This window comes from Clarias gariepinus, chromosome 15 (genome assembly GCF_024256425.1).
Source record: "Clarias gariepinus isolate MV-2021 ecotype Netherlands chromosome 15, CGAR_prim_01v2, whole genome shotgun sequence".
Lineage (NCBI taxonomy): Eukaryota > Metazoa > Chordata > Actinopteri > Siluriformes > Clariidae > Clarias > Clarias gariepinus.
In genome coordinates, this window is record NC_071114.1 from 21461570 (window position 1) to 21479828 (window position 18259).

At 36.9% G+C, this 18259-nt stretch overlaps 1 protein-coding gene across 1 annotated transcript in view; it reads right to left on the reverse strand.

The window, feature by feature from the left end:
• The window catches only part of minar1 (membrane integral NOTCH2 associated receptor 1), a 31545-nt gene that overhangs the window by 4800 nt on the left and 8486 nt on the right, over window positions 1-18259 (reverse strand). Inside the window, exon 3 of the mRNA XM_053513576.1 lies at window positions 6539-6793. Within this exon, the coding sequence (XP_053369551.1) occupies window positions 6539-6793 (255 nt within the window). The remainder of the gene's footprint in view (window positions 1-6538; window positions 6794-18259) is intronic.

Here is an 18259-nt window from a genome sequence, read left to right on the forward strand (position 1 = left end):
AAATGATTTTTTGCAAAAAAATCAAGTCACATCATTCCTTTTGCCATTGATTGTGAAAGTACATAACCACCTGCACCACTGACGAGAAGTCTCATAAAACCTGGCCAGAGAAAAAATATTCATACTTCTCTTTGCCAATTTATTTTTTATCTTCAATTTATTGAAGTCTGACCCTTATGTCAAGTAAACAGCACAGCTATTAACTTTAAATTACTATATTCAGTAGTGTCTGGTTTTACATCTATTATTTTTGTGAGCTCTTATAATGTGAATATAAAACTAATGTGGATAAACTAAATCTAAGAGCCCACAGTTTCATATTACAACACGTATCACAAAAAAAAGTTTTTACCATTGTTTCAAATGGAAAAGTTGTTCTAATGATAAAAAGATAAATAAAAAAATAAAAAAAACACCCACTATGATGGAAATTGGCTTTTCAAATAAATGAAAGTAAAGATATTAATACAGAGGCGTAGTGGCTCAGACAGTTGAGGCTCTAGGTTGCTGATTAAAGGGTTGGGTGTTCGAGCCCAGTTAGTTCATCACCATTGGCCCCCAGGGCAAGATCCTTACACCTATACCCCATACAACTCTGCCAGTGCATGCACTGGACCCAAGCCTGGTTAGTAAATAAAGGGTTTTAACTGGAAGAGCATTTTACATAAAACCTGTGCCAGATCTTGTGGATCGAAATGATCCAGTGTGGTGGCCCCTATGATCAAATGGACAAAGCCCAAGAAAAAAATATTATATTATTGTGTCAATCCCAAATCTAAATATATCTGAACGTGGCCGCAGCAGATATTTCTATGATGTTTTAATTAAGCTTAATGAAATAAGCTTTTCCTTGAATTAATTAATGAAAGCAAAATCAAAACATATGTACTTTAGATCATGAAAAAATACATTACTAAAACTATATACAGTAAATAGATAAAAATCTAACTTTAAATCTATCTCCTACAATGCTGTTTTGGCACTTATGTCCGTACTACACAGGTAAAAAACTGCCATTTCCTTTGGGTATTATATTTTTTCCCTAAACACTTTTACGTCACCTACAATAGAAATAATTAAAGGGAACATTTATTTGCATTTTTATTTCTTATAAATAATTTTTTTAATTGCATTTAGCTAATATGGAAGCCCAGCTACCGAGTAAATTAACTAGAGTAATTTCAAATGCCTGAAGTATTACTAGGTAATGTGGCTTGAAAATTCTGTTCCAGGCTGCTAATAATGTGGCCACTATCTATTTCCTTGTTTGGTTTCAAATAATTTATGCCATCTAGCTGAGGCTACTTTGAAGGCACTCAGGCTAATGACCTTTCTTTCCCCTGCCGCAAGATACACAGAGGGTATTAGCCTCTTTGTCTCTAGTAAGCTTAGTATAATCTTGCTTCAATAGTGAAAAGCATAATAAGGAATAATCAGATTTATTTTTTCTTTTAGCAATTTTATCCAGAAGGAAATCAGCAATCAATAGCATGGAAGGTCAGCAGGTGATTTCTTTTTAACCATAACGCAACACCATAGTGATCTAGCTTTCTCTTGGCAATAATCTAAATGCAATTGCATTACGATGTCAGTCACATTACATTTAGAATTTGTTAGGCATCTTTTATTCCAGGATGAAAGCCTATTGTTTTAATTATAATGTCTTTCCAGTGTGTTCGTGATAAGGATTTAGAGAACAAACACAGATGTTAATTGGGAAATTATATAGTAACAGGGTGAAAGCATCAACAACTGATGCATGTCTGCTCCAAGCTGCTTTCTGTTTTGGTAATTATCACTATTATGAGTTGCCTTGCAAAAATGAAAACGCATAATTTTAAATACAAACAGCTGTACGCCATTGATTTCCAGACAACTACATGGCCTGAATCAAGTTAATGTTTTTTTTTATTATTATTCTATTCTATGCGGAGTTGCCTGGGTTAACTCAATAATGAAACTATTAATACTGAGCAACGCATTGTAACGTTGATGATATTGTTAGAATGATATAAGGCAAATAATGACTCATAAACCAGTCAGACCGATTGGCAGCTACGTTTGTTGCTTTATAATGCTACAGTGGGTTCATACTGTTTCGTTCCTTTATAAACATGGTAAACTTCCTTTCAAACATGGTAAACAATAGTAATTTCATTTTATTACATTTATTCAAAAAACAACAAAAACAACAACAAAAATAGACTATATGAACAGCCATAAAGTTAAAACACAAAACATTATGCTTAGTATTGTGTAGGTTCCCGTACTTGGGCATCACTCTTGGGCAGTTCAGGCACCAGGTTGTTGACAGTTGATCCGCTGGGTGCTGTGGTTTGTGGGGAAAGGCTTCTGTGGATCAGATTTGTTTGTCTGGAACATATCGTAGGTGCTCGATCAGAATTAGGATCTGCGGAGTTTGGAGGCTGGGTCGGTGACCTTGGGCCCTTTACCTGCTGGGCCATAGCATGGTGGGCTGTGGTTTACTCTGTTTTCTTGTGCCTTTGTCTCATGGCCAGCATTGACTTGTTTCTGTGATTTGTGCAGCACTCAGCATATAAAGTGTCCGAGTGGCGCAGTGGTAAAGCGCTCGCCCTATCATCCGGGAATCGCAGGTTCAAACCCGGGGTGATGCTGTTTACCTCTCACAGCCGGAGACACAGAGAGAGCTGATTGGCCGAGCTCTCTCAGAGGGGAGGGGGGAGGGATGAGAGGTATTAGTACTCCCACATTAATTGCACGGCTCTACGTCTGTGAGCTCGTGCAAGCGGAAGGAGCGGATAGCCCTGGCTTCCCAACGGTGCGTGAGCAAGCAGTTTGAAAAAAAGAGGTCGGCTGGTGTCACGTGGCTCGGAGGAAACGTGTGACAGCCCCCGGCCCTCCTGGCTGAATGGAGGTTAGTAGCCTTGATGTGGGAACCCCCTAGTGACAGGAGGGGAATTGGACACGACTAGATTGGGGAGAAAATCGGGGAAAAAGAATTGGACAGGACTAAATTTAAAAAAATTTAAATAATTTTTTTTTTATATAAATGTGTTAATAGTCTGGCTTATTGGTATAAAGGCCCTGACTTACGAACAAGTTCCGTTCCATGAGCACAAAGTGAGTCTTATACACCTTTGTCACAAATATACAATGTAAAGCATAAAAAACCCAAACACAAAGCTTTGGTGTTTTGGTTCCACATTATTCTCTTAAAAGCCCCTTTAAATCGCGAAGAGAATCCTAATGGCGCACTTTGTAAGCTGACCTTGCGCGTTTGAACGGATGCTCTTTTGTCACAGAGCTGTATTGGACTGTAAACTCTGTCTTGTTAAGGATTTTTTGAAATTAGTATTATTCACCATCGGCACAGCTTTACAGGACAGCAATTTTGCATCATCGTGCTTCCTGACTGATTCATTGAAACTGGTGAAGCCGACTTATTTCTCCTGCACCCCCACATACATTTACATACAATATACCAGACTTTGGACATTTTATACATTCACATACACACTAAAAATATTGCATATATTGTAATTGTAAATATTTGGTGCACTGCAGTGTCTTTTTGTACAATTCACGTTAGCTACTTCTGCGATTTGTTCACATCTACAAATGTTCATAGATTCGCAGTCCAGTCATATCTGCGGAAATTCGTAACTTGAATGTTCGTAAGGTGGGAACCTACAGTATTGTATACAGATAAAATTTATATATACATAGTGGGTGTTTCTCCCTTTATAAGCACTTGACATTGACACTGACAAGCTACAGTATATGATTTTACTGTCTGTATTTTGCTTTCAGACATTGGCAATGTTTGCTGTGTTTGGTATCTCATAAATCCAAAATACTTCCAAAAACGAATAGTATGGCTCCTCAAATAGGAGGTTGAGACATGGTACAGTAGCCTTTTGATACTAGACACTCATTATTTCCTATAGCATTCATGCACAAACAATGAAAAAGTAGATTCAGCAAACTGTCTATGGGGTATATACCAAATGAGTGTATGATATGTGCACCCATTCAAGGTGATCTGCCCTTTATCTTCTTCACTTAATGCATTTTGAATGTAGTCCCGTTCTTTCTGTAGTGCAGAGCTTCAGGCGTGGTCCTTTTAATTTACTAAAGGATGACGTGTTGTGCTGAGCAAAGCTGTGCCTGGCAATTTTTGTACAGTATCTCTCACAGGACAGCATCAGAAATAGCAGCCTCTAAAGTAAATCCTTGCAATCAAGTGCAATAGACACCAGCGATGATGTTAGCCCACTTTCCAGCCCCCTCAACAAAAACACAGTGCAGTGGCTGAGGAGGTTTTCATTTCTCCCAGCATTAACTCGGAATTACAAGGTCAGAGATCCTTTCCTGATCACACCATTTTAGGCACTGTTTTTATTTAAGCAGAACAAGTGCAGTCAGTTTGACCATTAGCACCTTTTTAAATATTGAAAAGTAGTTAATAAAAAAGTGATAAATGAGTAATAAAAATAATAATAAAAACTTTTTCAACTATTCAGTGTATGAGGGGAAAAAAGGGATTGATAGCTATTAATTGTTCAATGTGATACATTTTGGAGTTTTTTGATGCAGTACAATACACACTCCTTTAATGGGATTGAAAGGCCCAGAGGACATGCCCATAAAACTAGGACTGACAGTCCTACTGAGGATACTCCTCAGAGAGATTTATAGTCTAGTCTAGATAATGCTAGTCTAGTAATCAAAGAAGCTGGATGTGTGTGGTATTGGACTTTTTCAGACTTATAGAAAGGTCAACATATTAGCATGGATGTGAACTGTTTTAAATCACATATAGAAAACTATATTTTCTATACTGTATATGGCTGAGAATAAACAAATATTAGACTAGATGTGCCCACAATAACGTTAATAACACACTCATGGGCGAATTTGAAAAAATGTACAATGCCATCTGTTGAATGTTTTAAATTAACTAATGTGTTACTTTAAAGGGCGTGAAATGAAGGTTTGTAATTGCGTTTATTAAATATTTTTTAGATGAATTTTGAGATGCTAATGATTAACTAATGATTTTTTCAATGTAATTTTTTCAATGATACAAGCGTGTTTTCCATTTAAATTAGCATATCTTAATTTCTCTTTTTGCAAATATCTTCAATGTACAGACATACCAACTATACAGTTTTTATATATAGATATAGCACTTAAACATTTCTGCAGCAAAGGTGCATGATCAAGAAAGACTTTTAATATGTCGTTATGCTGAGAAAAAATAAAAAAAACTTCTTAAACCAGAACTTGTTTATAATGTAAGTCAAAGAGCCTTTGTTAAATTTTGTCCGTAAGCATTTATGTGAAACACACTTTTATAAATGCATGAGTCAAAAGTTATTTGTAAATTTAGCTCTTAATCTGTAACATTCATAATTTCTTAAGAATCTGGGCTCACAAAGAGACCACAAACTTTAAACATAAGTCTTTCAAATTGCTTTGTGCTGATTGTAATAATGCATTTCATGTTGCATGTTGGAAAATGTAACATAACAGAGAGATGCCCAAGCGGTGCAATAGAAAAGCTCCATCATCTGGAGATAAAAAAATCCAGATGATGCTAAATCCATCTGGGAGTAGCTAGGAGTCCTAGGCAATTGGGGTCTTAGGGGTAAGGGGGGCATACTGTATATGCTTCCCCATTTCAATCATAGTAACAATAGCCAAATTAGCCAATCAAGGGCATTTGTGAAGTCATGCAAAATACAGAAGGCATTTTCTGTGTTAATTGCATCTGTTGAAAAAGACACAGGCCACTGGCTTTATGTGCCTCGATGGTTGGAAGCCATTGATTTATGAGGAAGAGCATTAGGACTGGGGTTTTTTTGGCAATGATTAAAAACGTGAGAGAAAAAAAGATCAGCTACAAACATTCATGGTTTTCAATCTGTGTTATATCGTTTGTCACATTCTTAACAGATGGATTTATAATTTGCCCTTTTATTTTTCTCTTAAATACTGTACTTCTAAATAGTGTTCAGACATGTGATGGCTCTCCTTTTTTTCACTGCATCTAAGGACCTCTTTAAGGTTGTGGCAAAAAAAACTGTGATTTCCAGCATTAAAAGAAAAAAAGAAAATCATTCAAGTATCATCGACTTCTTGGCTAATCTTCTGACAACTGCTCACTGAAGACTATGATACTAATGGTGCAGTGGATACAGGCTAGGTTGCAATCTACCATACTACAGTATGTCTTTAAAGCTCAGAATGCCTCTGTCTGTCGAACCGCTGTTCGATGACGCAAGGCTGCCTACAGGATGACCTGTAATTCATCTTTCAGACGCTGCAAGATATTGATCGGCACAACCTTCTATACTACACCCAAAAGGATATCCAATGTCATTACAGTCCTTATCCCCTTGTGTCTCAACCTCTGAGGCCATTCCAATCATAGAAAAATGCAGCTAAACACCAACCACTTATGATATATAGATTGGTTCAAACCACCCTGTCTGGCCAACAACCTTTAAACAAAGTAAAAAAAAAGCCCCAAGATATGAATAAAAGATCCCACCTGTAGGTCCAGCACGCTGAGTTTGTTCTTGTCTCCTGAGTTGCGTTTGAATTCTTCTATGGTCCAGGAGGGCTGTGGACGTTTGCTGTCAGTCAGACCAGTCAATCGTAGATCTGTGTATAGAGGACTCCCCTTCACGTGTGTCTTGACGGAGGGGGGGAAATGGTGGGGGCTGAACACTTGCTCCACCAGGTATGAGTCCTTTGGGACCTTGGATGACCTGTGTGCCTGGTGAGGGTCATACTGCCGATCTGTCTGTTAGAGATAAACAGAAAAGAAAATATATGAAAAAAGAATCAGAAATCAGAATCCCATGGAAGATATGGCAGGGTTTTTTTTAACCATTGTGTTATTTAAAGATAGAGTTTTGGTTTTGGGTGCTGAAACAATACTCTCTCTGAGTGCATTATACATAATGCACCATCACACTTCATAAATTTTGTATGATTGAACAATATAAGGGTCTTCAAAGTGTTCAATTAAGTGGTTTAATTAAGCTGTTCCTGAATCCATTTCCTCACACGCACAGTAAGCACTATCGTCACAGAGTTGGAGATGGACAAGACCAACACAGCAAAATGGAATGACTGCAGTAGTTGTAGGCAGGCTGCCTCAGCTATAACGTTAGCAGACGCAGCAAAGTCTTTAGCATTGTAGGTGTTTAACCACCTAGAGACATGACTCTGTAGTATTAAAGCTGTGTCTGCAGAAAATATTTCTGTCTTGTTTATGGTGCAGAAATTATCAGTTTATTATCACTTTAATTTGAAATATTTCTTCCTCAGGAGTGTGTTGCTCAAGACATTTATTGTGGCTCTTTGATCAAACTAAGGATCTCCTCTTTTGATGATTTTGACTTATTATGTGCATGTTTTCCTCGGTCTACTGTCAGCATTGGGCATCTTAATGACCAATGAAACGATGACATGAATTTAACAATTCTCTGCTTAATCAGAAACCTCCTGTTACACCCATACTGCCTCATCCTCGCCATGTTTGAAGGAGATTCTCCAGAACCTAACTAGCAGTTAACTCATCTATACTATTAAATGAATTATTAAGTAGCATTAAAGAGTATCTAAAATTGTCTATACTGCTTTATGCTGTAAACTAGGCCTGGAGCAAATATCAGGAGACTTAGGGCACAAAGCCGGGTACACCCTGGACAGGGTGACAATCCATCACAGTGCACACACAGACACACACTCACATGCTCATTCACACACAAAGGGCAATAAGGGAATGCCAATTAACCTAATCTGCACGTCTTTGGACCGTGAGAAGAAAACTGGGGCACCCAGAAGAACCCCACCTACAGTAGCATTGGGAGAACATGCAAATTCCACGCACACAGACCCCGAGGCGGGAAAGGAACCCGGACCCTGGAGGTACAAGGTGACAGTGCTAACCACTAAGCCACCGTGCTTACCAAGTTCATAACTATATTTGATTATTTATTTATTTCACAATAAAAGGCATACATTTTAATTGAATGAAACAAAACAACCTTGTGAGGCGAGGTGAAGAAGCATTATGCATAAGACCTACTCCCATTCGATGTGCAAAGCCATATACAGCATAATACAAGCAAGACAAAAATAATAATCCAACTTGACAACAACAATTAATAATGTAAAACTAAATCAGAAAATAAATTAGAACATTAGACTTTTACGCTTTTAAACACTGTGGCAGCAGGGACGTTGTCAAGCTTTCCACCTGTGGCTCATTATGCAGTTTTGTTTATGTGTGTTTCTTTGTGTTGGTGAACATGGAGAACAAGAGACCTGTGAAAGAGTGTACCAGCACACAAAAACAAGAGTGTGTGCATTTGCTTCAATTAGGTTGCTGAAAAGCAGAACGCCGCAGAAAATAAAAAGGCATTAGACTCACCAAGCCTACTTCCTTTCCTCCAAGCCCTTCATTCACTGAATATTCCCAAATATGTTACCAAATTTGTGTAAAGGGAGGTTTTTCTTTGTGCAGTGTTCTGGAGAAATTACATTAAGTTTTGAGTCAACGATAGATGATAAGTTCTGTGATTTCCCACAACCGAGTCAAATTGTTATCAGTGTCGGCTGACTATGTTGGCCATTGGTTCATGGATTATCCGGATTTCAAAGCTTGTATTAGGCCAACATACATGGAAACGTACTGTATCATTGGTAAATGTGTTCCTATAAATACAGTAGTTTGCCAACTGAGTGGAAAAAAAAAAGTTTTTACTTCTACTCACAACTATTAAATTTATCTATCTATCTATCTATCTATCTATCTATCTATCTATCTATCTATATATATATAGAGTGTCCATGGGGGAAAAATCATGCTCCTAAACAAAACAGATTTTTTTTAATATAAAATAATTTGACAGCAATGATATTGTAGTTATGTACAATACCTGCATACCAATGCCAATATTAGCATCATAGGTGTCAATGACTTTACATGAAGACAACCATGGCTGTAGTTATAGTACATTCCTGTGTAGCATCAATGCATCACTCTTACTTGTCAGCATTTAATTACCAAAACTATAGTGCATCAGCTGAGACGATTGATGTTTGGAGACAAATTTTCACTTCTCTAGTTTAGCGAAGTTGGTTAATTTTGCTTAAAAATTAACCATAGGGGTAACAATTTCCATAAACATGTCTCAATGTAATTTTTAGATGTAGGTATTTAGGAATGTTATTATGACTAAAGCATGACGTATATTTCCATCCAAACAGACCTCGGCACCTCGGCAAGGTAGACGGCACCAGATTGGAAATCAGTGTCTGAACTGACTGTCCTTCCCGTAAGTTCAAATACCTTATTCACTGAGTGTTTTCAGACATAGTGAACATGTTAAACTCCATTTTTCCAAGCAAGGTGAAAACATTGTTCTTATAAAATGAATGTCAGATCCAAGACCAGATCAGACCTCACTATATTATAACACTACAAAGACAAAACTCAAGACAAAACACAAGCACGAAGTTGAATGCAGTGTTGTTGGTCCCTAAAATCGACGCTACACTCTATTTGAATACCTGAACACAGAACATCGCTGACGAAGTACAGACTCAGCACGTACACACTGACCATTCAGATGGGCTGTTATAGGAAATCTTGACTCCCTAAAGAGGCAAAAATGTGCGCATTGTGCAAGTGAAGCACAGTAGGGACAGAGCTGTATGTCTCAACAGAGTGTATGAAATTCAGACAGTTTTATAAAATATATTTTTACAAATTCAGCTCACACTCCCCCAGTTTTCCCTTCTGCCCAACACTGACAAATTGCCCACTCTCTTGAAGGAAAGATGTGTTTTAGCGGAACAGTACATATGTGCCTGCCACAATGTCAGGGACAGTGAGTAATCCACCCAAGCATGCACACACACACACACACACACACACACACACACACACACACACACACACAGAGTTTGCCTGTGTGTTTTTTTTTAACTTCTTTTAGTTTGCCAAGATTTGTAGTAACACCTAATTTCTATTTTCTCATCTTCACATTTCTAATTGAACCCTCAGTGTTATAACTAATATGTTTAATATTAACTGTTTGTCCCTTACCAGTATTGTTTTAAAGGGATTATAATAATTAATATTCAAAAAATGTATGCAATTTATATGGAACTTATATAGAACAAATATAAAACAATATAGAAACTTCCATCTTGGCTAAAATAATTGGATAGATGATCTCATTAAGATGATGCTCGCAACTGTTTTTCTTTAAATAACAATTGCTGCCTTAAGATTAAATAATTGGCCAGTTCCATATTGGGATTTTAATGAGATTATTTTATGAGATTATTTTATGAGATTAAGTCATCGCCGCAAAACTTCTTACAAAATCAATAGTAAAAGTCATAGATTATGCTTCCAATTGATGCTGATCTTTAATTTAATGATTCCAATTAAATTTTGGAATTCGGTATACACCTCCTCAAATCAGGCCATAACAACCATAACATCTTCTTCTAAGCCAAAGCACCACCATATTATTTAAAACATCTACCTTATGCCCTGTTGTTTAAGACCAATGGTCTACTTAAGACACTTTGACTCCTCCTAAAAGATGGCTTTCCAACGTTTAATTTCTTCTGTGCCCCAGAAGAAGCTCTGACAATGAATGAACCAGCGCTATAATCTGGATGAAAACAGGAGGCAAGGGGGATCATATTTCTCCCACAATATGCACTAACAAGTACAGTTGGGCTATATTTGCCCCAATTATACAACACCAAACATGAATTAGAAATAGTTGGTTGCACTGAGTCAAAACACCATAAAAACTTCAAAGTGTTGGCCCCTATTTGGTCCACAATACATATTGCTTTATCTATAATTGATCTAAAACTGCCAAACATGATTGTCAGACAAAGACAGCTGCTTACTCTGTTCTGAGGTTTCCCAATGGTTTCTTTCTTCATCTTTTCACCTTTATTATGTTTTTCCTTGCAACTGAAGCTCTGCTTACACAGCAGGGGCTACGGCACTGATGCCCGTTAAGCTGCTTTGAAACAAACTGCACTGTTAAATGTCTTATGATGCATTCTGTTCTAATTCTGTACTATTTTAATATGCACTATTTATTAAGTTGCAGCCGGGTGGCTTAGTGGTTAGCAATGTTTCCTTGGACCTTCAGTGTCTGGATTCGATTCCTGTCTCTGGGTACTCTGGTTTCCTCCCACAGTCCAAAAACATGCAGATTTGGCTAACTGGTGTTTCCAAATTGCCTGTGGTGTGTGCACCCTGTGATGGATTGGCACCCACATCCAGAGTGTACCCCGCCTCATGCTCTAAGTCTCCTAGGATAGGCTCCAAGCCCCCCACAATGCTGTATGCAGAATTAAGCGGTGTAGACAATGAGATGAGGCTATTTATTAAGCACTATCTATTTATATCAATGACATGTAAAAGTATGAAAGCTATTAGAGTCAGTAGAATGATTACTCTTGTGGGGCTGAGGTTTGTGTAGGGGCTTTGGACAGTGACGTCTCAATGGTTTAGGTTTTGGCATGTTGAGCAGATGGGTAAAAAAAAAATATCAGAACATGCAGTTAAGCAAGGGCTTTAAACAGCTTCCAGGCTTGTATTCCCCAACTTTCAAGCTGGGATATTAGAAGAGAAGCAATTAGTCACACTGTAATGCAATTAGTTAAGCAAGTGATTATAAATATTACACATTTATATGTATAGTAAGAATAAAGGTTGTAATCCTTTTCCTGTATTTTTTTTTTTCATATTTCCATAAAAGCAATGGATCTGACATCTAGTTGGACGCTGGGCTTAAGAAACATTAACATCTGGGTTTGAATGGTGAATTGTTATCTTGTAAACTAGCATGCTAGACATGATGGGTTACACATGGCAAAGATAAAAATGATGGATGTTGCTAAAGAGGAGAAAACAAATTACAAAGTAGACAGTCAACAGCAGCTGGCTTCATCCCATGAAGATAAGACACAAATTGTGACATCTAGAGGACAATGACAAGCAGATGGTGCTAAATAGATGCGAAATTGGCTTGGTTTACTGAAGATCAGCTCATTATTTCTATTGGAATGTAAAGCGAAGCACACAGTTCACTGACAGCCCTAGAGCAGAGCCTCAGATTAGAGCTTCGGTAAGGAATAAAATATTACATCCTGTCCTAAAGTGCTTAATTTCCCCTTATGTCACATTGATTTTTCAATTAATATATTTTTTTAATTAGTAAACAATGTATGACACTGTTTTTAATGTATTTTTTATTATTATATTTACTTTTTAGGTTGCAGAAGGGCATTGGTGGCTCAGTGGTAGGTATCTCGTCTGCCAAACCCCAGAGGATGGATGCAGTGCTAGTCTGGATAAAATAGGAGTGTTGCATCAGGAAGGGCACCCGGCGTAAAACCCATGCCAAGTTGTTGTGCAGATCAGATGGTCCACTGTGGCGACCCCTTAACAGGAAAAGACTAACAGCAACAACATTTTATGTTGTGGAATATCCCATCCTAAATTAGATCTGTTATCCCTGACATTATAGCAGCTATATACTGTAGATATATACATTAGAGTCATACCAGCCTGCATTTTTCTTGTTCTCTTATAGTGAATAAGACAAATATGTACTGTAGCTTGCTAAAGATATAAATCTTTCCCATTAATCCTCTGTCTTGTCGACTGTCCTGTGGCCTACTGACCGTTACAGAGTGCTGATACTTCCCTAAATGTTTAATAAAGGTCTCTTGACAGAAAGCTTTAGCACATCAACTTATACGACTTTAGATCTCTTCTATTAATCATACAATATTAATCTTACAGTAATCTTACAGTAAAGTTGTGTGAATATTTGTGAAGTCCAAAACTCATGTTGGCTTTCCGAAAGCTTCAGAAACACAAATTGTCTTCGTATTCTAATGCTTACATTGATAAATGGCAAATGATCAATGTATGCATGTGAATGACTGCGTTTCCCCCTTGTCTTTTATGGAGATCAGCACAAAGTCCCAGAAAGACACTAAGCAGCCAAAACTCCTCAACTATGCATTTGGGAAAAGCAAGACACTCTGCTCAGAGTAGTGCAGAACAGTGCAACAAATGGATGCCCCGATTTTTCCCATTTACTGCATTCCAGATTAACTTGGCGTCTGTGCCCTTACTAGGATTTTTGTTCGAGGCTGGAAGAAGAATGAGATCTTATGTTTTTGGCAGTGTACCAGATGATGGCACACAGCACAGAGACATACCAGATAAGTCATTTACAGTACTGTGCCACCTCTCATTTCTTCATATTTTGCTTCCAAAGAGCCAGAGCCAGTTTCTTGTATTTTTAATGTAGTCTTGAGGAACAGTTCTTAGTCTTAGACTTATTGGCTCTCATTCCTGGCAAGTTTTTGGCTTTTATTTTCAGCCCAGTTCCTGACCAGTTTCAGAGGATTTCTGTTTCTTTGTTTCTTTGTTAAGCCACCCAGTGACCTATGAATCATTAAAGCATAAAAAACACCTAGTCATGAACCAGTGAGAAACAGGAGCAGATAATGACAGATGATCAGGCAAGTGAATAATGTACTGGTGATGTTGAATGCGGAGTGGTTGGAACAGGCGAGAGGGAAAAATAAAGTTGCTTCTGAGATTGTCACATTACAAACCAATTTTTAAATTATAGCTTTTGGCACTTTGAGGTCTGTCACAGTAAAACATCTGTTCCCAATTTAAATAAACTAAAAAAAAAAGCAAAATAGAACTATATTACATGTCATTTAAAGAAAGTGTCTTAAGACATTTGCACGGAACTGTATCTTTCTCAAGACATATCAATAGCAAGAATTATAAGCACTGACAAAATCTGGACAAAACTGGCACAGGTCAGCTGAAGTAGTAGTGGTTCACAGACTTAAAAGACGATCCTAGGTTTATAAGTCATTTTCATCATTTTTTTGATGAAAAAAATAATAATCATACCAGTCTCTAAATATCCATTTGACTTCTGCAGCGCATTCTATTAGTTTTTATACTTTCAGCATGAATTTTGTATATTCACACACCAGCCCACGACTCTTTTATATGGGGCCTTTCTTCTTAATTCAATGACTGAATGAGGTAGGGAATGTCTCAAATTTTTATATTCACATGATGTGAATTCCATGACAAAGGAAAAATGGTATAAAATCCTTGACCCTTTTCTGCATTTTCTTTCTTTCTTTCCTTCTTTCTCATTTTGTTGTGAAACTGCCACATAGACTAATGGACTATTCCATAGAAAAGAAATTTGATGGGCTTAATTAGTTGTGGGCAAATACCTGCCAGTCTTTACACCTAGACCTATAAAAAAAAAGACACTGGACCTGACAAACTGATTGGCATCTTAAATGTATTATTGTTGGACCACTACTAAAGACAGTATATAAGATGGAACAAGATTAGTAAAGGATTGTTAAAAAAAATTATATGCTGAAACACCAATCATTGTAGTGTGTCAAAAAAAAAAGAATGAGGACATGTAGGTACTGAGTGGGTAGATGGCAGCATTGTAATTATCTTACATTCTGTGATTCTGGGCTTTGTGGAAGGTAATGGCTTCAAGGACACAAATACAAGAGCTCAATGCAGGAGGACATGAGAAAGACTTTACCACCCACTAACCACTCTCTCTTTCCTTTGCCAGATAAAGACTCCCTAGGTTCTATCTGCTAGGGATGCAATTCCAGCTCACGGCTACATAGACACATCTGGTTGAACCACACACTCCTAAGATACAATCCTTAACATTCATCATCATTTCATTTTGCAGCCATCTGCATATATGTAAACTAAGCAGCATTCAGGGTTTTTATTTATTCCTATGCCACAACACTTTGTGTTATTGTGCCCTTTCCAGGTGCAGCATCAGACCTCACATTGTAACATGATTTTATCATGATTTCTTAATAAAAGCATTATTGTATAGATTCTTGAATAACTTCTCTTTTAAATTTAAGTAAAAAAAAATGAAAAAACACATATTCGCTATTACAGTAGCACTTAAGGAGTGTGTCCATGATAAAACAATATGAATGGTCATTTTTGGCTGACTCGTTCTTTGCTTAAAGCTCCGGCGAGGTGTTAAAATGACCTGCTAGGCCTCGGCTTGCTGGTGAAATAAAAAAGACAGCATGACGCACTACAGATAGTTTGGCAACAGAGAGTCAAGCAGACTGCAGAGTGTGCATATTGACGATGTCAGGCAGCGGAGAGGTTGTTTAGAGGTCAGGGTTTTTGGAGGGCTGATTTGCCTTGAGGACATGCACATTTAAACATTTTGGATCCTTTGAGACAGAAGTTCATCTCGTATAAAACCTCATAAAGTCGAAAGACAGTGAAGACAGACTGGCAGGTTGATGCTGAATTATGGCTGTAAATGCAAAACTGTTATTATTAGCGCAGGTCACTTAACAAAGAGATTTAATATGGTTAGCACAGAGGCCTCATGATCACTTGTAATTTATAAAATATCACTCGTATTAATGACTAAATGACTATAGTATTCCATCAATGAATTTTTCTCCCTGATGGCACAAGCATATTCCAGGACTTGAATAATAAAAGAGTGATTCTGGGAGCACGAGAAATCATTTTCAATGAATTGGCCACCAAATTTATTTATTTATTTATTTGGCCAGACTATGTATATATACATCATACAAACTGAATCTGCCATGCACGACTAGGTGGCAAGATAACAAAATTGGCAGGAATGATTCCCACTATCTCTGTCAATCACAGTGACACTAGGCAATCCTGGGCAACAGATAGTGCTTTATTACAAGTGTGTTACACTGCCCGATGGCATGGCATAATAATAAATATATTAAATAAATATGTAAATTAATTAATTAATAAATGGTCGGCTGAATTCACCTGTCTCAGAGAAAGCATATGTTAGCCTCCATCATTCTTTTAGATGGCAGAATTGGCAAGTGATGAAATTGGGGAGAAAACGAAAAAAAAAACACCTCATAAATAAGAATAACAGCAGGTAGCGTTGTTGCTTTACAGCTCCACGTAAATAGTGCTTTCCTGAGCTCCGGTTGCAGTTTGTGTGGGGTTTTACATATACTCCATATTCATGTGAATTTTCTCTGGGCTTTCTACTTTCCTCCCACCTCTAAAAAACACGTAAGAAATCAATAGCCCTTAGGTTTGAATGATTGTGCATGTTGGCACCCAAGGTGCTGGCTTTGGATCTACCATGATCCTTACCAGGATAATGAGGTTACTAGAGATAAACGGATCAAAATAGCTACAATAATGGTCATGAAAACTCATAACTTTTCATAGCCATTGCTATGCAGTGGGTACAGCGAGAGCCTAGCTTATAATGAGACATAATGTTACCCAAGCATGGAGCTTAACAGTGAAAAACTTTTGCTTTGGCTCAAGGGTCCAGCAGCATCTCCATGGAATAACAATCTTTTAGTCATTAACACAGTGCCTTCAAGAATACAATACCGTTGCCTTGATCATGAAACATAATGAAAATCTCCTACAGAACAAATAACATTAAAATAAGAAAAAGATAAAAGAGATTTTGAGGTTCTGAGTTCTTGTGAGGAAGATCAAATGTATTCCTCAGAGTTCCTAAGCAATTCTACATATGCAAAAAACTGCACATGGAATTCTTTTACAGTATCTTAGTGTAGGGCCATGTAAACCACCATTGAAAATAATTTCTCAAGGGACTCCACCTTGTGTTCTTGTGTTCAGGGTTCAAATCCTTCTAAAGTGCACATCAGGTGTATTCTACTAAAATTTCAAGGTCCCAGGTACATTAAAATCTTTAATGTAGATCTGGATAAGCACATGACATGACCATTTTAAATTCCAACACTATAAGAATAAATGCATTTTTCTGTGTCCGTACATCTCTAACGTTTTGGTGGAATTTCCGCATGTATATTAAACCTATATTAATGAAACTTTTACTTTGTTTTGGAGAAATATACGGTTCAGCAGCTGCAAATGTTTCCCTCCATCATATGTTTTGATTTTCTTAATTTTAATAACTATAATAATTTTAATAGTTATGTTTCTGTTTCTATTTCACATTCTAGCTCTAAATAAAGTTTTTTTGTTTATTATTTCATTGATTCCTTCTATTACCCTCCCTATTCTGTTATCTTCAGGGTCTATTACTGTACAAGCCACACTTGTTATGTATGTGATATGACTGTATGGTCATATTGTTTAAATAAAAAAGGCACAACTCTTATTTGGCAATGCAGGCAATACACTCAAAGAAAAATCTAAACACTATTTAACATTGTTACTGTGACTGGCTAATAAATATTGTTGGTATTATTATTATTATTATTACTATTATTATTATTGTTTGTTGTTTTTGTTAAATAATAATAATAATAATAATAATAATAATATCTGCATTAATATATGTAAATAGTTATACTACAGTTTTTTTTACATCAGGAAGCTTTTTTCTTTTGTTAATATTTTGATCATTTTAAGTTGTCATATATATATATATATATATATATATATATATATATATATATATATATATATATATATATAAAACTCTCTTTGAAGTGACACGAACGACACCAATTGCTCTAGCATTAGATACATTTTTAAAACACAAAATGCATCACAAGCACAGCAGATCATTTGAGAAAAAGGAACACCATATTTCATAGAGTGCGTGCTTTATGAGATATGACACATGAAACTTTCTTTACAAATATCTATATGCACCTGCTTTTTCTGTCGTTTGGCATTTGTTTTTCAGTCTACGAACAAGTAACAGAATAAGCTACAAGCACATGATCTATGCTAGTTTCTGTTTTTACATCTTAAGTCACTGATCAAGGCTTGTGAATATGTATCTGGTTTGCTGCAGTTTTGTTTTTAAATACTGTGTTCAGTCCTTAGAAATCATTAGCTGGGTCTGGCAATTAATGACCCCTGGTGTCAGCTAAATAATACAGTAAAAAGATTCATCTCCTATCTTGTATCCTTGATCTATTCTAAAAGGCTGCTTAATTTTTTTGTTCAGATCCAGTACTTTGCCTGTACTAATAGGCTGTATGCCTGTCGAGCACATCACACCACTGAGCTCGAGGAACATTTTGTGTTTTGGTTTTGGCTCAGTAAGGAATGAATGTTTTGTTCCGAGCTAGGCTGGAGATGACAGATCTGTCATGGCTTCACACCTGCTGACAGTTCATTTGCTTACAG